The sequence below is a fragment of the Hyperolius riggenbachi genome, chromosome 1 (genome assembly GCF_040937935.1).
Source record: "Hyperolius riggenbachi isolate aHypRig1 chromosome 1, aHypRig1.pri, whole genome shotgun sequence".
In the NCBI taxonomy this organism is placed as follows: Eukaryota; Metazoa; Chordata; class Amphibia; order Anura; family Hyperoliidae; genus Hyperolius; species Hyperolius riggenbachi.
In genome coordinates this window covers 635,918,091-635,941,357 of record NC_090646.1, presented here as the reverse complement: position 1 = coordinate 635,941,357, position 23,267 = coordinate 635,918,091, and the positions used below count along the sequence as shown (strand labels likewise).

Sequence of the window (23,267 nt, the reverse complement as noted above, 5' to 3'; positions counted from 1 at the left end):
TCTCTCTCAGGTCCGCTCCTGGGTCTCCAGGTCTCTCTCAGGTCCGCTCCTGGGTCTCCAGGTCTCTCTCAGGTCCGCTCCTGGGTCTCCAGGTCTCTCTCAGGTCCGCTCCTGGGTCTCCAGGTCTCTCTCAGGTCCGCTCCTGGGTCTCCAGGTCTCTCTCAGGTCCGCTCCTGGGTCTCCAGGTCTCTCTCAGGTCCGCTCCTGGGTCTCCAGGTCTCTCTCAGGTCCGCTCCTGGGTCTCCAGGTCTCTCTCAGGTCCGCTCCTGGGTCTCCAGGTCTCTCTCAGGTCCGCTCCTGGGTCTCCAGGTCTCTCAGGTCCGCCCCTGGGTCTCCACCCACTGCCGTGGGTGTATATTAAGGTGTATGGGTTCACTGTGGCTTTTGGGCTTTAAGCAGTTTGATAAAGGGTATTCACCCGAATCAGCGGTCCGTCACTGCAGCCATTTTATAAAATTAAGAGATATTAATACACGGCGGTGCCAGTCCTTTTGTGTTTAACAGTTGATGCTCCCCAGGAGGCACTGGGGTTGGACTTTAGCACGCCATTTTTTGATCTTTTATTTGGTGCTCCCTTCCATTTGTTTTTGTTCTTGCGTTTCACCACATCATACGCGTTTCCAAATACGCACGGAAGCGAATATGATGAATCTGTTGGCCGTCCATTGGGTGAGTAGATCCGCCGGGCAGATTGCTTGTGCGGTTGGTAGTCGGGGGGGGGTGCTGTACACACGCCTGATTATCGGCTGAGGCAATCGTTATCGGCCGTCTCAGCCAACTTTAATCAAGTGTGTATGCGGGCCTTTAGGTAAATTGGATCCACTAATCTGGCATCTCGCGGTACGGTACCAGTGGTAGTTACATTGTTGTGCACAGCCAGCACACAGCAATCTTATCATGGTTTAGTGTACCAGGCCCAACATACCATACATGCGAGATGGACCTGCCCAATAAGACTGTATTTAATAAAGTAAGCCCTCTTCTCTCTGAAATAATGGGCACTACAGGTTTAGAACACCCCTCCCCTGGATTCTTCTACTGAGATATAAACATTAAATCCTATACAATAAAATGACTGTCGCTGCGTCCCCGTGTCCATGCGTTGTGCCTCGCACACACGCACGCCACGTGGGTGGACTTTAGACATCGGAGGCGTACGGGCACCGGCATGCATAGCTGCGTGTGCATGCCCATTCATGCGTGCAATTTGCGACCATGCAGGCATTGTGTGTGGGGAATGGGTGTTGCGACCATGCAGGCATTGTGTGTGGGGAATGGGTGTTGCGGCCGAGGCCTAGCCCTCGATTAACGGGTGGGCCTTTTTTTTCTATATTCTTTACTGAAAGAAAAATCGACTTAATTAAACATATCAGTTAAGTATAAACATCTGTACATAAGATGGAAAACGGACAATAGCATGTAACATGTACATTAGGAGACACAGTTCCCATGCCATATAAAGAATCTCAAAACTCCAATATAGCATACATGTTAGTAGTGTAGTCGTTTTTAAAAAGGCGGGCCTCTTAACTTGTATTAAATACAAACTATAGCAGTTGTGACTAAAACCTATATTCTTGCCCAATGCCAACAAGACCACCTAATTGCAAAACAAAATCAACCTGTCAATCAATGGAAAAATTAACGCTACCGTTGAGTTTAAAGTTGATTTATCCCATGAATAGATCCAAGAGATTATGTTTCAACACTGTAGTCCCAATGTACTGTATATAACTGTTGCCATAGACACTAAAGGGTTACTCTAGACGTCGCCAAATAAGTGATATTTGCACCGAAACCAATCTAACCTGTCAAGATTATTACTCTTAGCTATTTTTATACATTCCTAATACTAGATTTGAAGATTGCTATTTTGACCTAGGACTGATGCAAATGGAAGCTTTTGTATTAGCATTACAAAAGCAAAATTTGATCAGGGCATAGCGAACAAATATACCTTTTGCATTCAAATAACAATAATTACTTCTAATGGAATGATAATAATGGTAATATACGATGAAGGTATGGATAGACGGAGAAAAAGTTAAAAACACAATACATGGCCTTCAACCTGCAATGGGTGCATACACACAATGCGGATTCAACTATTCCATACAGCCAAGCGCATTGTACTACACAGCTGTTGTGTTCTCTGTAGGCCGTTACCGATAAACATACGTTATTGTACTGAATGACGACTTACAAAGCCCACAGCCAATATTTAGATGTTTTACATTCAACAGAAACATACCAAAGCCACAGAGACTGATGGGAAAAGCTTAATTGCAGCAGTTAACTTCACTTATACATCGACTTTCCTTAATGCTTTTATTAACGATAAACAAGATCTTTATAAACTGAGTGCAGAAAGTGTAAAAAGGACACAATACAGTTTTTCAACACTTAACATTGCATCTGAAAAAATAGAATGCCGCGTTATTGGCGCGATCGCTAGAGAACGGTCTTTGATGAAGGTATGCGGCGCTATTCAGGCCTCTAGGAGGACTATTGACTGCGATACGCGAGTCGGTGTAAAAGCATCACCTCCGGCACGACTCAGTGTGAGATATTTAAAGTGGATCCGAGGTGAACTTTTACTCATTGCATAATTGTGTTCCTTTCTTATTGTTTATAGGGCATTCCTCAAGCCAAATACTTCTTTGTTTTTGTTTTAATACTCTAATTCCCTATAAACTAAACAAGCCACACACAGGTTTTCAGAGAGCCTTGGCAGTAGCAAGGGCTCATGGGAGCTCAGTCTGGGCAGGAGGAGGAGGTGTTACTAGCCATTGATTTCAGAGGCAGAGGGGGAAGAGGAAGGAGGGGGGGGGGGGGGGGGATTACGTTTTTTTTTGCTCAAGATACAGATAAGCCTGCCTCTGTGTAATGTTTACAAACAACATGGCTGCTGTCATTGTATCACAGGAAGAAATAATAATTTTCTATTAAAGCTGTTTGCAGCTAGATTTGCTGTGTAAACTATCTCAACTTTAGATAAGATAAATAGACAAGTTACTTGTTATAGTTAGTTTTTCATCTCGGATCCGCTTTAAGCGGGATCTTATCTAATTTCATGCATCATTAAGCTTCAGCAAACTCCACTGTAACAGGGCATGATGGAACAGGAACTGGCCTGATGTAATCAGCGCTGGTTAAGTAAACGCCATAATCCAGGGCGAGTGTAACTTGGAACGTGGGGAGAATATATCAAAGTACAACAAAAGCAAACAAACCTTTGCGTCGTTGTCGAAAGAATCAAAGAAGATGCCGATGCCGTTCCACATGTCGGCGGCGCCGAAGACGTTGCCATCCAGACCCTGGCCTGCCGTGTACCATATAGCCTGTGCGGGGAAACATAAGAGCATACATTAAAGTGAACCTCCGGACTAAAAACCTACTCAGCAGAACTGAAAAGGCTTGGTGTTTCTTTAACAGTTTCACAGCATCAGAACTTTGTTTTTCTTATCTAAGCCTCACTTTTAGCTGCACAAAAGCTAAGCTCCACCCCATCAAAGAAAACTGCCCAGCTTTTTTTCCCTGATGCTGTGCAAAGCATGAATGGATTTCCTATGTTGTTCACGTTGCCTAGCAACTGGAAGAGGTGATCAGGACACAGGACAGTTGGAACGGTGTCTCATGCTCCGTCACCTCCTTTTAACCAAAAAGATGGCTGCCTTCATGAAATCAAACATGTGCCTGTTCTTTTAAAACAGGGTGAGTAAGAGATTATATTACCTATCTATTTTAATTAACATAACTACTGTACCTTAATGACAGTATGTTTGTTTAGGCTGGAGTTCCTCTTTAAGTAAGCACCACATCCTGTGTATAGAGACTCACAAGCAGAGGTTTGTAAGACCAGAGCCTGGTACACATCTAATTATACCACTTCTGTATAATATGAGAGCTTACCTACACAATCTATTCACAACATTCAAAATCTTTTGGCTCCCATGATACACTGCGGTGGTAAAGTTGGTCAGTGATTGGCCAATCAAAGTTGCATGTGTTTATATGCACCCTTAAAGAGAGAGTCTGAAGCCTAAAAAATTACCTGTTTTTAATAGGCAGACCTCTTCAGCATTAATGGCATAGCTGAAATGCCGCATTCCTGCGGCAAAATGAGGCCTTAGTCACCCCGAAATCCCCGGGGCAAATTTCGGGGCTGCTTCCTGCTCTACTCGCATCAATCCCCAAGGATCTCCGCCTCCTCCCGCCCCTCTTAGTCTTCTTTCACCGAGGAGGAGGCGGAGACTGACTGGACTGGAGGCAGAGCTACAGTGCTAAGCTCTGCCTCCCCGGACAGCGAAATCCACAACCTGGAAAGTCGTGTATTAATTTTAGCCCCGTAATGTTGGCGTGATTAAGGCCTCATTCTGCCGCAGGATAGCTGCGTTTCAGCTATGCCATTAATGATGAAGAGGTCTGCCTATTAAAAACAGGTAATCTTTTAAGCTTTTAAGTCTCTTTAAAAGCCAAACAGACTGCACTCTATAGGGCTGGGGCGTACCGGAAATTGGACTCGCAGAGAGTTTTTGCTATCGAGTTTTGCTGCATTTTTCTGAGCTATTTCCATCGCTTTTGAAATTATTTTTCACTTAATGCTATGTGGCTGGACAGTGTAATGGTTAAAGGTCACCACCTTGGACACAGGAGACCAAGGTTCAAATCTCAGCTCTTCCTGTTCAGTTAGCCAACATCTATTCAGTAAGGAGTTCTTAGGCAAGAGCCCCTAACACTGCTACTGCATACGATATTCTATAGGATATCGATCAGAAAAAAAACATTTAAAAATTAGATCGGACCTGACAGAAATAATCAATTCGACCAACAATCTGACGGAAAATTGCATCACACCAGGCATCAGTAATGCAACATTCGGTGGGATAATATTGATTCTCCGATTGGCTCACTGCTTCCAAGCTTTGTGATTGGCCTAAAATTTCTGAGTCTTGGTAATGCAGTATTCAGCGGAATTCCAATTTCCACAGTCAAATTTCCACTGAGGAAAGCCGATTTCTGATTGGAAACTCCGAAATTGGAATTCCATGGAAATCTGAAGCTCATCCCCTAGTATTCATACATTGATGAAACATTGATGAACAAGAAACCTACCAGGCCATCAGCGCCGATTCTGCCCCTTCCAGTCACCCGGAAAGTCACTTCCACCTCCCAGTTGGCGAAGCTCGGAGCGGTTTTTGTCCAGACGGCCCCTTTCTGACTCTTCAGCGATGGCGTAATTCTAATCTGATCAGCGCTGGGAATGGCATCTGAAAAGCAGAGATGCGATTGGTCACTGACGAGGATACACTCCCAAAGATGTCCAACTAGATTTCTCTAGACAGGGATCATCAATGGGATGCTGCCAATTACAACTTTTTAATTATTTATTGTATTTATAAAGCACCAACATATTACACAGCGCTGGACAATAAATACATACAACGATGGAAAGGATGACAGACGTAACAAGGTTATACAACATAGGAAAAAGCTATACAAGGCAAACCGGGTACAAGATACAAGATCATGTGATGTTGGGCTGGTTAGGTAGGCCAGTAATACAAGAATGAGGTGGGCATAGGAAAGGAGCACACGATCCTGTAGACTATGGTAGGGAAGGGAGGACCCTGCCAAAGGCTTACAACCTAAGGGAAGGAGAGATGGAAACACTAGGCAGGGCAGCAGAATACCATATATACACTCGTGTATAAGCCATCCCCACATCTTTTACCTTTAAAAAAAAAATGGAAAAAAAAATGACACTCGCGTATAAGCCAGGGGTAGGAAATGCACTGGTGAGTTTCAATAGTCAAAATAAATGCAGAGGGTTAAGCACAGGGAGTACCAACTTGTACCAGCCAGCTCAGAGGCCAAGCAGCACATATAGTTGAGGCCTGACCACAGCCTGCTCATCTACATGCACATCTTTCACCACAGCAGTCACCGCACAGCACTCAGGGGAGTTGCACTTTGGTAGTGACTTGAGTAAAAGCCGAGACCCACACTTTTGGGTCACTTTTTTGGGCCCAAAAACTAGGCTTAAAGAGGAACTCCAGTGAAAATAATGTAATAAGAAAAGTGCTTCATTTTTACAATAATTATGTATAAATGCTTTAGTGTTTGCCCATTGTAAAATCTTTTAAATCTCTGATTTACATTCTGACATTTATCACATGGTGACATTTTTACTGCTTGCAGGTGATGTAGCTGCTGCTTGCTTTTTTTTGGCTGTTGGGAAACAGCTGTAAACAGCTATTTCCCACAATGCAACAAGGTTCACAGACAGAAAACTGCCAGGACCATGGTCCTCAGAGGGGTTTCACCACAATATCAGCCATACAGAGCCCCCTGATGATCAGTTTGTGAAAAGGAATAGTTTTCTCATGTAAAAGGGGGCATCAGCTACTGACTGGTATGAAGTTCAGTTCTTAATTCTTGGTCACGTTTTCTCTTTAAACACAAGTATATAAGGTAAGTATTCAGTAGAGTTACTGTGTGGTAGAGGTTGAGTAGGCCATCTTAAAGAGGTAGGTTTTGAGGGCTTGCTTTGAAGTAAGGAGCAAGATGGGTGGTGGAAGGGAGTTCCAGAGGGAGGGGGAGGCTCTTGAGAAATCCTGCAGGCGCGCTTGGAAGTGGTAAATTCGCAGGGCAGTTAGGCGAAGGTTGTTGGAGGACTGGCGGGGACGACCTGTTGTATACCTGTCAACAAGCTCAGAGATGTAGGAAGGGCAGGTTTTGTGCACAGAATTTATAATGCAAGAATGATTTCCAATAGATTTCCTGCTGAAATGTATTGGAAATTGTCAGATAATAGCCATGCAGGCTTTGTATTAAAGTCCATCTATGTCCAGTCTCCATTGCAGTTCACAGTCATTAAAATGCATTATAACGTGTGGGTTATGCAAATGACCGCTGTGAACCTAGCCTAAAAGGAAATGAATATGACAGCCTTTCCCTTCAGGTGTCCTTTAAACAGATAGTATAGTTGGTTTTCATGTCCTGCTGGACCGGTTTTGGGTAAGCATGTGCATAGTAGGGGCCTTTAATTGGCTAAGAAGCCCTTCCCTGTGTAGTGGCAAAAGGTATTGCCTTTTCACTTATCATACAGTAAAAATACCATTAAAGGGGAAGTGAAGAGAGAGGTATATGGAGACTGCCATGTTTATTTCCATTTAAGCAATACCAGTTGCCTGGCAGCTCTGCTGATCCTCTGCCTCTAATACTATTAGCCATAGCCCCTGAACAAGCATGCAGCAGATCATGTGTTTCAGATCTGACAAGACTAGCTGCATGCTTGTTTCTGGTGTTATTCAGATACTACTGCAGAGAAATAGACCAGCAGGGCTGCCAGGCAACTGGTATTGAATAAAAGGAAATAAATATGGCAGCCTCCGTATACCCCTTATTTCAGTTCCCCTTTAAAGAGAAACCGTGACCAAGAATTGAACTTCATCCCAATCAGTAGCTGATACCCTCTTTCCCGACAAATCTTTTTCTTTTCACAAACCGATCATCAGGGGGGTCTGTATGGCTGATATTGTGGTGAAACCCCTCTCACAAGTAACGGTGAGGACCATGATCCTGACAGTTTCCTGTCTGTGAACCTCATTGCATTGTGGGAAATAACAGCTGTTTACAGCTCGCTACAACTGAAAAAAAAAAAAAAAAAAAGCAAGCAGCATCTCCTTCCACTGACATCACCTGCCAGCAATACAAAATGTCACCATGTGATAAATGTCAGAATGTAAATCAGGGAGAGGAAAGATTTTACAACGGGCAAACATTGACTAAATCATTTATACATAATTATTGTAAAAATGAAGCACTTTTTTATTACATTATTTTCACTGGAGTTCCTCTGTACTTGTTTTGGAATTAATTTGATGCTAGTGAGAAAAAGCTCATGTATACATAAATTCCCAGAGAAAACTTGGAAACAAAGCTTATAGTAAGCTTATAGAAACCTGCAAGTCACTTTGCTGGCGCACTAATTGTGTACATAAATCATGCTCAACAAATAAAATACATGTTAATTCATTGCACCTGTGATACCTTAATTTGTAAACAAAATGTAAAACAAACTGGACTGGCTGAAACTCTAGACGAGATCTTGGCACAGTGTGCTACATGTTGTACATCATAAAGCACTGCGAAGAATAATGCTGTAATGCTGGCCGTACAAAACCGCAGTAAACTACAGTAGTAAATATACTGCAGACAGATCAATCAAACCATAAACGTGTAACTAAAGCCAAATAAACCAAGCTGCCAAAGCATATATCAAAGGCATGGCCCTAGCAATGTTCTAAGGGTTATTTCCAGGAATTCTATTTAACAAAACACAAACGTATAAAGTAGGTTAAATACCTTATTAAAAAAAAAAAAAAAAAAAAAAAAAAAAAAAAAGGGACCTGTAGGTGGTGCCCAGGATATAACTTGAACTTTAAATCATAGAGTATAGAAGTAAATCTATTTTTTGTGCATCATTAAATTCATTTCACCCCATATGGTTTGTTCACTGATGAAGGCAAGACCGATTTACTTCTATACTCTATGATTTAGGCTGGTTTCACAGTGGGACGTTACAGGCGCACGTTAGAGCAGCCTGTAACGCAGCCCACCGCACAGTAATGAAAAATCAATGGGGCTGTTCACAGTGCGGACGTTGCGTTACATTGTAACGCTGCGTCACAAGACAACGTACTGCATGCAGTACTTTGGACGCGGCTAAGCCGCGTTAGACTGCTTGCACATGCTCAGTAATGTGGGGGAGGAGCGGAGAGCGGCCAGACACATGGCTAATTAATATTCACTGCACGTTATGACGTGCAGTGTTTACTTCCTAGAGCAGCCGCTCTGTGCGGCGATTGGCCGGCGGGACCACGTGATGCCGCATGCGCACAAGAGTGCGCATCACGGCATCACTGACGCCAGAGTGAGCTGCACAACGTGGCTCACTCTGACGTCCAGATCCAGCACCACCAGGCGTTCCGTTAGGGGGACGTTATGCGACCTTAACGCCCCCTCTAACGCAACGTCCTGGTGTGAAATTAGCCTTAAAGAGACTCCGTAACAAAAATTGCATCCTGTTTTTTATCATCCTACAAGTTCCAAAAGCTATTCTAATGTGTTCTGGCTTACTGCAGCACTTTGTACTATCACAGTCTCTGTAATAAATCAATGTATCTTTCCCTTGTCAGACTTGTCAGCCTGTGTCTGGAAGGCTGCCAAGTTCTTCAGTGTTGTGGTTCTGCTATGCACTCCCCCCTCAGGGGGGAAAGAAACACACAAATGATCTCTTGAGATTCAAAAGGAATGCTGTATACAGCCTGCTTGTGTATGGATGTATTTTCTATGTGTGGACATGCTGTACATCAACCTTCTTCCTGTTTTGGTGGCCATTTTGTTTGTTTATAAACAAACTTTTTAAAACTGTTTTTAACCACTTTTAATGCGGCGGGGAGCGGCGAAATTGTGACAGAGGGTAATAGGAGATGTCCCTTAACGCACTGGTACGTTTACTTTTGTGCGATTTTAACAATACAGATTCTCTTTAAAGTTCAAGTTATATCCTGGGCGCCTCCTACAAGTTTTACCACCACACCACGTGTCCAAATACCTAAGGAGATTGACAGACCAGCACCTGCCGAGCAGATCTGGAGTACCGAACAGGAACTGTTTTTTTTCCATAGGCTCTCTTGGCGGTTGGCAGTATAACCACCAGGAACCATCCCACAATCTTATATTTAACCACTTAATGTTTACAGTACAGTATATCTACTCCCCTAAAAAACTTCATCTAAGCCTCAGGGGAGTAGATATTCGTAACTCTGCTACAATCGCCGCTGTGCACGCTCTCACGTGCTCACGCACTAGTTCTAACTGCTACATGTTAGACCGGAGATCAATGAATGGGAATGCAGTTCCCATTCATTTTTCTAGTTCCCCGTGTCCATGATCGCACATCAATTAGATGCCTGCGGTCATTTGTAAACACTGTAACTTACACTTACACGCATTAGTTCCTGTTTGTGTACTAAAAGCATGCGCAGGAAGCTAATAACTGAGGACATCTTGTGGCCAAAAAGTAAAATTACACCTACAATCATTTACTTTAATAAAGAGACCTGCACATAATTTAAAATTAACCCCTTACCTCCCACTCTCTCCTATAAATGCCCAAATAAAACTTTTGCATTTAGAAAAAATTATAACATAAAGTAAAAAAAAAACAAAATGACATAAATACTTACCTTGGGGACTGAACTTTTTTTTACATGTATGTCAGGAGGGTATATTACTGTTATTTTTTTAAATTATGGGCTTGTAAATAGTGGCAGACGCAAAAATGAAAACCTGCACCTTTATTTCCAAATAAAATATTGGCGCCATACATTGTGATAGCAAGATAATTTAAATGGTGTAATAACCAGGACAAAAGGGCAAATACAATACGTGGGTTTTAATTATGGAGGCATGTATTATTTTAAAACTGTAATGGCTGAAAACTGAGAAATAATGATTTTTTAAAAAAAATTTCTTAATATTCCCATTAAAATGCATTAGAAAAAAACAATTCTTAGCAAAAAGGTACCACCCAAAGAAAGCCTAATTAGTGGCAGAAAAAAACAAGATACAGATCATTTTGTTGTGATAAGTAGTGGTAATGTTATTGGCAAATGATTGGGAGGAGCGCTGAAATGTGAAAATTGCTCTGGTCCATAAGGTAAAAATACACTCAGGGCTTAAGTGGTTAAAGTGTACCTGTAGAAAAAAAAAAATACAGGAGGGCCTTCCTCCTCTTCACTGTTCCAGCACGGGGGGACACTGGGACAACTCCCCAAACCGCACCCCCCATCGGATTTTTCCGCTAAGTCTGTGCAGGGCACCTTCTTACCGTGCATGCGCAAGCTATCCTGTGCGCAGTGCGGCGCTGCTCGTTCGCATACAGGAGCGTGGCTGCAAACTGTTTAGGGTCCCAGTGCTGGGCCGATGGCTGGAGGGAGGACGTGGGAAGCCTCTGGAGGGAAAAGTTAAAAGGATGCCGGGCCATAAATCCCTTGAGTTACATAACGCATGGATGGGGACCTCAGCCAGTGCAGTCTATGCACTCCTGATGTCCCTGCGTGTCGCACACACCAGTGTTCTCCCCAGGCTCTTTTAGCTGGGTGTTCCACCCGGCTAGTTTTGATGAGCACCCGGCTGTCATCGGCTCACCTCCTCTGATGCTATAAGGAGAGTTGCGCACAGAAGCACCAGCCCAGCATTTTCTCATATTGCACCACAACTTTTTTATGCCACCTGGCTACTATTTCATGCCACCCGGCTGGAAAAAAAATTTGGGGAGAACTCTGCACACTGTGGGTTGTTGAAAACTTGATCAGCAATGCACGAGTGGAAATGAAGGCTTATTCCAGCATACAAATTGTACTGTATATAGTGCGAATTCTGGAAGACGTGCGTTTTATTTGCCCTGTTCCAAGACGCATGTAATACTAATTTGCTTTACATTTTCACACAAGACAAATGTATTGGCGTCTCATTGACCCCCCTCTGCTCCTCAGTGCTCTGCTCCTCCAGGTCTCTAATCACCCCCCCCATCCTTTTCTGCAGAGACATTCTGAAGCTGTACCTTCTACTCCAGATCAGGTGTTGTGGCTACTCCTGTTATGGGGTGTGGATGGAGAGCATGGTGGCCTCACTTGTGTTATGACTGTTACACGATGGGCTGTGAGTGTCACCAAAAGAAGGGAAGTGAAGACACTGAAGGGAGGTGGGGGGGCATCACTCGTAACTTTGTAGTTATGACCCTTGCAGGGAGGCGTGGCTTCAGTTGATAGAGCAATCACTTTCCCCCTTTGTGACCATGTGACTAAAGTGGGAGTGCTTCAGACTGACTAGACTTTTTTTTTTATTAAAATTCAAAGTACCTATTTCAGAAAACAAAACTATTGCATGAAGAAGTGAGAGGGATACAGAGGCAGCTATATTTACAGGTAGTCCCCAGGTTACGAATGCCCGACTTACGAATGACTCGCCGATATAAATGCCTGCCGACTAGCCGCGATGAAGTCTCGCAGCCCGGGGACTACCTCTTGTGCCCCCTTTCCAAAAGCAGAGTATGTGCAGCAGAAGCCGCAACAAGTTTCACCTTTTTCATGGCGGCTCCGGGCTAATCAGAGACGTCCTCTCTCTCCCCTCAATATTCCTCCCAGCGGCTTCCCTAGCGTCGCATAATGACGCAATCAAAGAGAGCACCCGCCGCTCCTTCTGATTGCGTCATTACGCGACGCTACTAGTTAAGCCGCTGGGAGGAATGGTGAAGGGAGAGGACGACTGATTGGCCCGGAGCCACCATGTATGAGGTGAGACTTGTAGTGGCTTCTGCTGCGCATACTCTGCTTTAGGGGGCACGAGAGGCACAAGGAGACACAGAGGGGGGCAGAGATGACACAGAGGGGGACACTGGAAGCACAGGGGACAGAGAAGGCACAGCGTTCCGACTTAAAGACGGATTCAGGTTAAGAACGAGCCTACATTCCCCATCTCGTTCGTTCACCAGGGACTACCTGTATTTCCTTTTAGGCTGCTTTCACAGTAAGACGTTACAGGCGCACGTTAGTGCAGCCTGTAACGCAGCCCACCGCATAGCAATGAAAAATCAATGGGCTGTTCACAGTGCCCACGTTGCATTACACTGTAACACTTCACGTTATTTCAAAGTGCTGCATGCTGTGCGTTCTACGCGGCTAAGCCGCGTTAGACTGTTTGCACATGCTCAGTAGTATTAGAGGAGGAGGTCTCCCTCTCCTCCTCCTCGGCCAGGTACATGGCTAATTAATATTCACTGCTCGGTGTGACGTGCAGTGTTTACTTCCTGGAGCGCCGCTCTGTGCAGGAATTGGCCGGCGGGACCACGTGATGCCGCATGCGTCCAAGAGTGCGCATCACAGGACGTATTAAGAGCCGCTTAACGCGGCTCGATCTGACGTCCAGCTTCTACCACACTATGCGTTGCGTTAGGTGCACGTTATGCGACCTTAACGTAGCATCTAACGCAACGTCTTAGTGTGAAAGTAGCCTTAAACAATACCAGTTGCCTGGAAGTGCTGCTGATCTCTTTGCCTGCAGTAATGTCTGAATCACACACTTGAAACAAGCGTGCGTCTAATCCAGTCAGACTTCAGCCAGAGCACCTGATCTTGTTCACAATGCAGTGTTCTCCCTAGAAATGTTCTCCAGCCCAGTGGCATGAAAAAGTAGCCGGGTGGTTTGAGATAAGATCGGCTCACCTCACTTCTCTGCACCACTCTGCTTACAGCATAGGAGGAAGTGAGCCAGTGACAGCCGAGTGGTCACCATAACCAGCCGGGTGGAGCACCCAGCTAAAAGAGCCTGGGGAGAACGCTGCAGTGGCTAACGCTTCGTTCACATTAGGGAATGCAGGTGGCTGTGCGTTTGGAGCGCAACGCATGTGATCTGCTATGCCATGCGTTGCTGATCCCATTCATTAGAGTGAATGGGATCAGCTCTGCGCTTTGCCAAAAATGTGTGCAGCAGTGCAATAGTGCATCGCTCTGCTGCTTAGCGCGCATAGTCTGGACATCAGAAGTGCTGTCTTGGCACTTCTGACAATCTTGCGTGTGGCACAGCAAACACGCTGCCGAAATGCGCATGGCAGCGCGTATAGTGTGAATGAGGACTAAAAGTACTAGAGGTAGAGGGTCAGCAGGACAGACACCCACATCCCTCTCACTTCAGGTTTCCTTTAAGGGCCCTCATCTCTTAAAGCGGTATTGTCACCATGGAAAACAAATTTCAACAGCAACTGGTCTGAGTGTATTAAGTGACAAAGATGCTAATCCTGCATTCAAAACTTTGTCTGCTGTTATGGTTTGTAGTTATCACATACTTTAGGTGCACTGGCCCTTTAATAGCCATTGCAATGCAATTGCATGCTATGCTAGGGTTTTTTTTTTTTTTATCTATAATATATTCCTCCTCTTCCATTTCCCTGTGGGGCTGGCTAGCTGAAACATGACCCTCTGCTCAGCAAGGCTGAGGTGACTCAGCGATTGGAGAAAAAAAGGAAAAAAAAAAAGGTTAAGGGCAGAAATGACATCAGTATTTAGCCTCAAACTGTGGGCAAAAGACATGGTTCCCACCAGGAACAGCATACTATATACAATTAACTGAAATCAAAACGTGGACGGTACAATAGATGTGTTATGTAAGTAAATCAAGTATTTATCTACGTATGTGTTTTTTTCCCCTGGCATAGTATGGCTAATTCTACTGCTTTAGAGAGTAACTGTTGGGCATAAAATCAAAAATCAATTCTTTATTTCTATCTGGTAAACAAGTAATAAGGATGCTAACCAGGCATCCAAAAGTTAAAATCTCTATTACTTTTCTTGTTGATAAACGATCATTCCCCAGTTTACCGGACTTATTTGGTACACACAAAATTTGGTACACACAAAGGAAGTTGCAGGGCATGCTGGGTTGTCCTTTCTTGCTTCTGTACTTCGCCTCAGACTAACTAATGATTGGCTGAAGCCTCTTTCCCTCCCGTTTTCCCCTCCCACTCCTCTGTTCCTCTCTGATTGGCCAATATTTCTCATGCTGAGAATGCACTTTCTATAGTGAAGGGTGGGCAAATCAGGCAGAGTAGATTAAAGGGAACCTTAACCTTTTCGGGACCGGCCACCTACCCCCCCTTAAGGACCAGGCATTTTGCGCGGGAAGGGGGTGCGCGCATTTGGGGGGGGATCAGGCGGCCGGATCCCGTGTGTGGCTGGCTAGAGTGGTGTCCACCATGGTGGCCTGGGCCCCCCTTCTGCCAGCAGCCTTCACTTACCTTCCAGGCTCCAGCGATGAGCCGCACGGGACCCTCTTCTCCGGCCGGCATCTCCGTTCTGTCTGACGAGCAGTTCCGGGTCGCGGCTTGATGACGTCATCAAGCCGGGACCCGGCGCTGACGTCAGATGAAGCGGAGATGCCGGCCAGAGCGGAGGGGGGCGCCGATCGTCGCTGGAACGGCAGGGAGGTGAGTGGATCCTCTTCTTTCCCCCCCTGCCGCCGCAGCTGTCAAACAGATCACTACGATCCGACGGCGATCGTAGTGATCGTGTGATCAGCAGCCATACGCGATGGCTGCTGATCACTAGGGGGAGATGTCGGCTGTCATATGACAGCTTAATCTCCCCCTCCGGGTGCGCACGATCGCGTCGGGAGCGGAAATTGCGGGCCGGCGTAGATCCTACGCCGCATCAGGCTAGAACAGCCACAAGTGCGGCGTAGGATCTCATTCACATGGTCCCGAAAAGGTTAACTGGTGGGGGAAAAAAAATTCACTTACCTGGGGGCTTTCCCGAGCCTCCTGCAGCCGTCCTGTGCCCGCGGCAGTCCTTCGGTGCCCTCCGGTCTCCCTCCGCGGCTAAGTTTCGTTTTCGGACGACTGCGGGCAATGCGTCCTCTTCTTCCGCATTCCCCGTCGTAAAGCGCGTCCGCATGACGCAGAACGCGTCACGCGGACGCGCTTTATGGCTCTTTACGACGGGGAATGCAGAAGAAGAAGAGGACGCTTTGCCCGAGGACGACTGGCAGTCATCCAAAGACGAAACTTAGCCGCGGAGGGAGACCGGAGGGCACCGAAGGACCGGCGCGGGCACAGGACGGCTGCAGGAGGCTCGGGAAAGCCCCCAGGTAAGTGAATTATTTTTTTCCCACCAGTTAAGGTTACCTTTAAGGGAGGAAATTACATCAGGATTGGCTTCAAGATAGCCACAGTTAATGGGAAATGCTAAGGATTTTCTCTTTTTTTACTGTTGAAAAATCACTAAAACCAAAACATGGACAGTGCAATACAAATGTTATGTAAGTAGAGCAAGTATTAATCTACTTATATATATGGTATGTGTTTTTTTCCTGAGATAGTATGTCTGACAGCTCCTCTTTAAAGTAGCAAAGCGCAGTGGGTAATAATGCAGTGCAGCCAGTCAGTATCTATCATTCACAAAACCGCCTGCAGCTGCTGAAAGCTAGCCGAGTCAGCTCTGGCAAAGTGCACAACAATGTCCTGCCTACAACAATAAACATGTGTGAGGTATAAGGCAGACGCTGTAATCAGCAGTGCAGGCCACAACACTGCACCATGTAAAGCAGCAGCTCCTATCACCTGTGACACTCTGCTTGTTGTGCAAGTCAGAGTCCACCAGCCCTCAGCCTGCAAATGTTAGGAGAGTGTAACAGCTGTGCTGCAAATAGGGACACATCAGCACTAGAGGTTTATCAGATATCAGGGGAACTAAAACACCCACGTGTCACTCAGCAATGTGCAGCCAGCCCCAGAGCATATCATTACCCGGCGGCACTGCTAAACGCTGCATTTACATAATCACAGCCTACAACTGCTGCAGGCTTCCTGGGGATTTACAGCAGTAACCAGTTCAAAGCAAACCTGTAACATCCAAATGGAATAAAAGCTACTTACATAAAGTAGACCTGAACACTTGCACAGGACAGCAGAAAACAGAGAGACATGCCCCCTGTATGTATTTACAGAGTTTAGCATGTCTAATTCCCCTCATTTGTAACTAATCAACTGTTATTTGATCTCACAAATGTGTCAGCTGACTGCCATGGCAGGGCAGCTAATTTGTAAACAGGATGTTAACCCTATATTTGCTTCCATGAACACAGAAAGACACTGCAGATTTATTGCAGGCTATATATCGGCTGTAACAAAAGAAATGGTTTTCTTTAAAGGTTATTATGCTGTTGCTTATATCTTAGAGCAGAGAGGAAGTTCTGAGTTCAGGTCCGCTTTAAACGGAACGTAAAGTGAAAGTAGCGTGGACAGTTTAACGCACTTGGGGCTTCTTCTAGCCCCTGTAGTCATCCTGATCCCTCGCCATCATTCAGCCGCTGTGCCTCTCCTAAAGCTGGCCTGAATGGGCTCTGTCGCGGGTTAGTGTGCATGTGCTGCCCCGGCTACCAGGGCTGTGGAGTCGGAGTTGGAGTCGAGGAGTCGGAGTAATTTTGGGTACCGGGAGTCAGAGTCGGTGATTTCATAAACTGAGGAGTCGGATGATTTGTGTACAATTTGTGCCGGCTACGCGCCTCCTTAATCGTGCTCCTGTCAACTGGAGTGTTTGGCACATGAGCAATAGCAATTTTTGCAAACTGCACAAGCGCAGAACGCACTCGGGAGTGCAATCAAGGGGGTGCACAGCCAGGGGCCATGCATGCAGCTTATGGAAGGTACAGCCACTAAACAGAGAAGAGCGGAATGACGACAAGGGACTAGCAGGACTAGGTTGGGAGGGGTGAGGAGTGGATTTGCTGTAAGAAGCCCCAGGTAAGTTAGCTGGCCACATTACTTTCACTTTCTGTTCTCTTTACATAGATGGGAGTCTCTTGATGCTCCTCGACCCTGCCAGGACCCTTGTTCAAGGCCTCGCTCCCCTCCATGTACGAATATGGTACGCACCTGCACAGTAGTAAGAAGCTGTATACGAGAGGCCTCAGCTTACTGCGTAGGAGTATCTGTACTCGCACAAGCACGGTACGGCCACACTCTTATACCGAGGGGAATACAGCCATGAGAACGTATCCAACAAGCTTGCGGCATATATGTTCAGAGGGACCCTGAGCATGTTGTCCCCCGCAGACTGATGCTATCATTTTACAGGACTTCCCAAAGCAAAGAATGGCATTCAATAACCCGATAAGTGTCAAAGAACTACAATTCCCATCATGCTTTGTCAGCATGGCTGTAACAGCTGTTAGGATACAGCAAGCTCTGTAGCAAATACCACTACACAGTATCTATTTACTGCAGATCTCCTGCACAATGCAGCTATTATGTCTTCTCTGGCAGGCTGGAAATCCACCTGTCATGGGAGAAATATGGAGGCTGCAATTGCTAGCTTTTTAAAGGGATACTGTAGGGGGGGGGGGGGGGGGGGGGTCGGGGGAAAATGAGCTGAACTTACCCGGGGCTTCTAATGGTCCCCCGCAGACATCCTGTGTTGGCGCAGCCACTCCCCAATGCTCCGGCCCCGCCTCCGGTTCACTTCTGGAATTTCTGACTTTAAAGTCAGAAAACCACTGCGCCTGCGTTGCCGTGTCCTCGCTCCCGCTGATGTCACCAGGAGCGTACTGCGCAGACACAGACCATACTGGGCCTGCGCTGTGCGCTCTTGATGACATCAGCGGGATCGAGGACACGGCAACGCAGGCGCAGTGGTTTTCTGGCTTTAAAGTCAGAAATTCCAGAAGTGAACCGGAGGCGGGGCCGGAGCATTGGTGAGTGGCTGCGTGGGCACAGGACGTCTGCGGGGGACCATTAGAAGCCCCAGGTAAGTTCAGCTCATTTTCCCCAGACCCCCCTACAGTATCCCTTTAAAGGGGCCTCTTGCCAAGCTGTAATTATAATCTTTTATGTGTTCTAAACCAGTGGTGAGTATGATCAGATCTACCCTTCCCTAACTTTCCAGATGAGTACCTGGTGAGGGGTACAGGGGGTATCTCTGCCCTCTGGATTGCACCACCCCATCCACTTGCATGCCAATATCATGCAAACTGCATGCTGCCTGGAATTAGGTCAGTTAGAATTTAAGGAAAATCAATTGACTGGCCCATTCCCAGGCTGGATGCATTTTATATTAAAATTTGCATGCAAGTTAGAATTATTTACTTCTCATTGGCCGTGCCTTATGGACAGTAGCCCCCACCCCCCTCAACTCACACACGCAGTTCTTCACATGACAGGTTCACCTGAATTGAAATTAATTAGAATTTTAATCATATTGCTTTTTTTTTTTTCCACTGCAGTAACATTAAAATAAAAGTTCTCAGATTTGGTGACTGAAGCTACACACGTGACTGTCGCCTGATGAGGATTAGGAAACCATCCAGTGGACGACGATGCGAGGCCCGATGCAGTATAGACGCATTGCTAGCCTCCAGGCTAGCAACACATTCTATTGTTGTGGGGGAGAAGTGAGAGGAGATTCCAGCAGCTTCCAACGGTTGGGGGACGAGAAAGATGCGATAAGGGCTGCTCAAGCATCTTTAAAGATCCAACATGTAGATAGGCGAACGATCTTCGGCCGAAGCAGACGTTATCGGACGATCTTTATTTAAGGCGTCTACGTATCTTAAAGGGAACACTAAGAGAGAGACATATGGAGGCTGCCATATTAATTTCCAGTTGCCTGGACTGCATTCGTGTCTGAATCACACATCTGAAACAAGCAAGCAGCTAATCTTGTCAAACTTGGGTCATAGACATCTGATCTACATGTCAGGGTCTATGGCTAAAAGTATTACAGGCAGAGGATCAGCAGGGCAGCCAGGCAATGTGCATTGTAAAAGAAAATAGGTGTCATCCTCCATATGCCTCTCACTACAGGTTCCCTTTAAAGGATAAAATAGATACCAGTACCCTTAGGCTGCGCTTCACAATCCCTTCGGACAAAAAGCTGTTACACAATCCAATAATTCAAGTCTCAGGTGGTGCGCACTATTTAGACAACCACGTCCATATACTTCAATATTCCCTATAGTTGCGCTCAGTCCCTTGATCCTTACATCCAGATTCCAGGGGCCAATCAAATATTGCACCTTAATGAACAAAAGATATATATAGTGTAATATGTTCTGACAAAAGAGATTAGCACCCTTTTAGTGACAGTCACACTCTGGGAGCAGTGTATATGTATAAATCAAGGTAAGATGCCCGACACCACCTATATCAAGCACTCCCCCCCTAGTTATCCCTGCTCACCAGCAGCAAAACACAGCAGGTATCACATCCAGTTCACCACACTGCTAAATGCTCAATGTTGCCGTCATCAAGGTTAATATGCTTTGGACATAATCTAGGGCTCAAACAAGAAGGATCATGTGTAAAACCGTATTATTTAATACAACCTTTAAAACCAGTAATGCCCGTACATGAGAAAACAAGTAAACAGCATAAATATCACCATCTCTGGATCAGGAAGATAGCAGCGTCCTGCATCCCCTCTCCGTATGCTCCTCTTGGTGTGTAGGCCTTGGCTCCGCCCTACCGGTTTCGTCATACAATGACTCATCAGGGGCTGCTTAAAGGATCCCTTTAAAGGATACCCGAGGTGACATGTGACATGATGAGATAGAGATGTGTATGTACAGTGCCTAGCACACAAATAACTATGCTGTGTTCTTTTTTATCTTTCTCTGCCCGAAATAGTTCAGTATCAGGTATGAAAGTGGCTGACTCAGTCCTGACTCAGACAGGAAGAGACTACAGTGTGATCCTCACTGATAAAAAAATTCCCCCTTTTACCCCTTTCCTGCTCTCAAAGGCCATTTTCTGCTAGGGAAGTGTTTTTATAGCTAGAATTTCTTATCAGTGAGGGTCACACTGTAGTCACTTCCTGTCTGAGTCAGCCACTTACATCCCTGATATTTAACTCTTTCAGGCAGAGAAAGAAAAAAAGGAACACAGCATAGTTATTTGTGTGCTTGGCACATGTCTATCTCATCATGTCACTTCCGGTATCCTTTAAGGCTTTATTGTTCTGTATGTGAGCTTTATTACACTGCTACCAATGAGGCCTGTCCTCAGTTGCTAAAGCTTGCCAGCCACACTAGCTAAGGCTCAACACACACCATACAATCTTGGTTGTTCAATCTTACCACTTTCATGTAGTGTAAGAGCTTATCCAATTAATCATTCAAGGTATTTTGAATTTGTTGGCCCATCTACTACATAGATTTGGTAAATCTGTACAACCAAGATTGTATGGTGTGTGTTGAGCTTTAAGGGAGATCTAAACACATGACATTTTATGTCCTGCAGACTTAAGGTCCAACTTTTTCGACCAATGATAAGTTGGACGTGTGTACGCGCTGTCGAGTGACTGATGACAGTTTGTTGGTTTGCCAGATCTGCTTAGCGGATCCGTAAGACCAACTGTCGTTCAAACGATTGTTCAAACGCACAGCAGGCGCCCCTGCCCTTAGGCGGGGTACAGCACTGCTCTCAGGCGGGGCACAGCAGGCGCCCCTGCCCTCAGGCGGGGCACAGCAGGCGCCATTGCCCTCAGGCGGGGCACAGCACTGCCCTCAGGCCGGGTACAGCAGGCGCCCCTGCCCTCAGGCCGGGTACAGCACTGCCCTCAGGCGGGGTACAGCAGGCGCCATTGCCCTCAGGCGGGGTACAGCACTGCCCTCAGGCGGGGTACAGCAGGCGCCATTGCCCTCAGGCAGGGTACAGCACTGCCCTCAGGCGGGGTACAGCAGGCGCCATTGCCCTCAGGCGGGGTACAGCAGGCGCCCCAGCCCTCAGGCCGGTCACAGCAGGCGCCCCTGCCCTCAGGCCGGTCACAGCAGGCGCCCCTGCCCTCAGGCCGGTCACAGCAGGCGCCCCTGCCCTCAGGCCGGTCACAGCAGGCGCCCCTGCCCTCAGGCCGGTCACAGCAGGCGCCCCTGCCCTCAGGCCGGTCACAGCAGGCGCCCCTGCCCTCAGGCCGGTCACAGCAGGCGCCCCTGCCCTCAGGCCGGTCACAGCAGGCGCCCCTGCCCTCAGGCCGGTCACAGCAGGCGCCCCTGCCCTCAGGCCGGTCACAGCAGGCGCCCCTGCCCTCAGGCCGGTCACAGCATGCGCCCCTGCCCTCAGGCCGGTCACAGCAGGCGCCCCTGCCCTCAGGCCGGGTACAGCAGGCGCCATTGCCCTCAGGCCGGGTACAGCAGGCGCCATTGCCCTCAGGCCGGGTACAGCAGGCGCCATTGCCCTCAGGCCGGGTACAGCTGGCGCCATTGCCCTCAGGCCGGGTACAGCAGGCGCCATTGCCCTCAGGAGGGGTACAGCAGGCGCCATTGCCCTCAGGCGGGGTACAGCAGGCGCCATTGCCCTCAGGCGGGGTACAGCAGGCGCCATTGCCCTCAGGCGGGGTACAGCAGGCGCCATTGCCCTCAGGCGGGGTACAGCAGGCGCCATTGCCCTCAGGCGGGGTACAGCAGGCGCCATTGCCCTCAGGCGGGGTACAGCAGGCGCCATTGCCCTCAGGCGGGGTACAGCAGGCGCCCCTGCCCTCAGGCGGGGTACAGCAGGCGCCCCTGCCCTCAGGCAGGGTACAGCAGGTAGATATGCCCTCATGTAAGGTATAGCAGACATACATGTCCTGAGTAGGGGTACAGCAGGTGTTCCTGTGCTCAGGTGGGTGACAGCAGGTATATATGCCCTCGTGTAAGGTATAGCAGATATACATTCCCTCAGGTGGGCTACAGCAGGTGCTCCTGTGCTCAGGAGGGGTAAAGCGGGCACCTCTGCCCTCAGGCACCTTTGCCCTCAGGTGGCATACTGCAGGTATATATTGGGTATGGGGAGCAAGTCTGCCCTTACTTTAGGTAGAGGAGCTATGCTTTCCGTGTTATGAAGGCGACAGGAAGCAGCCAGCTATTCCCCCTCTGCCATACTTACTTCCAGTGTGAATCCAGAAGGGGACGGAGCCCTCAGCCTGCACCAGATAGGGCCCTTTGAAGCTGTACTTGTACTCGAACCTGCGGTGAGGCGGCCTCTTGTCCTCCTCCGCCCGGGCAGCACTCAGCGCCCAGCATAGCAGCAGCACCGAGCCCAGCCCGGCCGCACGGCGCCTCCACTCCCGAGCTATGGACATCGCCATCTTGGACTGGCTGACGTAGCTGTGACCGGGGAGACCCAGCTCAGCCAACAGGGCGTTCTCTCATTGGTCCGGCGCAGGCCGGGGGGCGGGATGGTACGCGTTGCCTTGCCAATGGCTGGTTGGTGCCTGCTAAGTGTGGTCCGGCCGCAGCGGTCGCTGTGTGTTTGTTACCTGCGAGCTGATGGGACCTGTCATAGTGAATCCCACCTGCCTGGGTGTGGGGGCGCCTCTGCCTGACGAGCATAGACTGTGCAGGCGGCTGTCTGCTGATTGACTTTTTACTGTTTCATTTGCTTCAAATCCTAAATGCAGCGAATCATTCAGTGTTAGTTCTGGACTTGGAGGGGTGCTCGAAACTTTTTACTTTTTGAGCACTTTATGATATGTTTTTCAAATTGACTGAACCTGAAGTGAAAACAAACTGAGGGCTGGTTCACACGGACAGCAGGCGGCGGCCGGGAAGCCGTGTCATCCTGTGACGTCTCGTTTGGGGGCGGCGGTACGGTGAATTGTCGGCTTCCTGTCGCGATCAGCGTTTTTCGTTCCCGCAAGGGGTTGTGAAGACGCAGCGCCTAAGCGACCCCA

The 23,267-nt window shown here is 47.4% G+C and overlaps 1 protein-coding gene across 1 annotated transcript in view; it reads right to left on the bottom strand.

Moving 5' to 3' along the window:
• Nucleotides 1-22,743, bottom strand: part of LMAN1 (lectin, mannose binding 1) — a 78,862-nt gene extending 56,119 nt beyond the window's left edge. The window contains exons 1-3 of the mRNA XM_068251263.1: nt 22,481-22,743; nt 5,116-5,270; nt 3,234-3,341 (exon numbers count right to left, since the gene is read on the bottom strand). Of these exons, the coding sequence (XP_068107364.1) occupies nt 3,234-3,341; nt 5,116-5,270; nt 22,481-22,682 (465 nt within the window). The 5' untranslated portion in view covers nt 22,683-22,743. The remainder of the gene's footprint in view (nt 1-3,233; nt 3,342-5,115; nt 5,271-22,480) is intronic.
• Between the last annotated feature and the right edge of the window lie 524 nt (nt 22,744-23,267).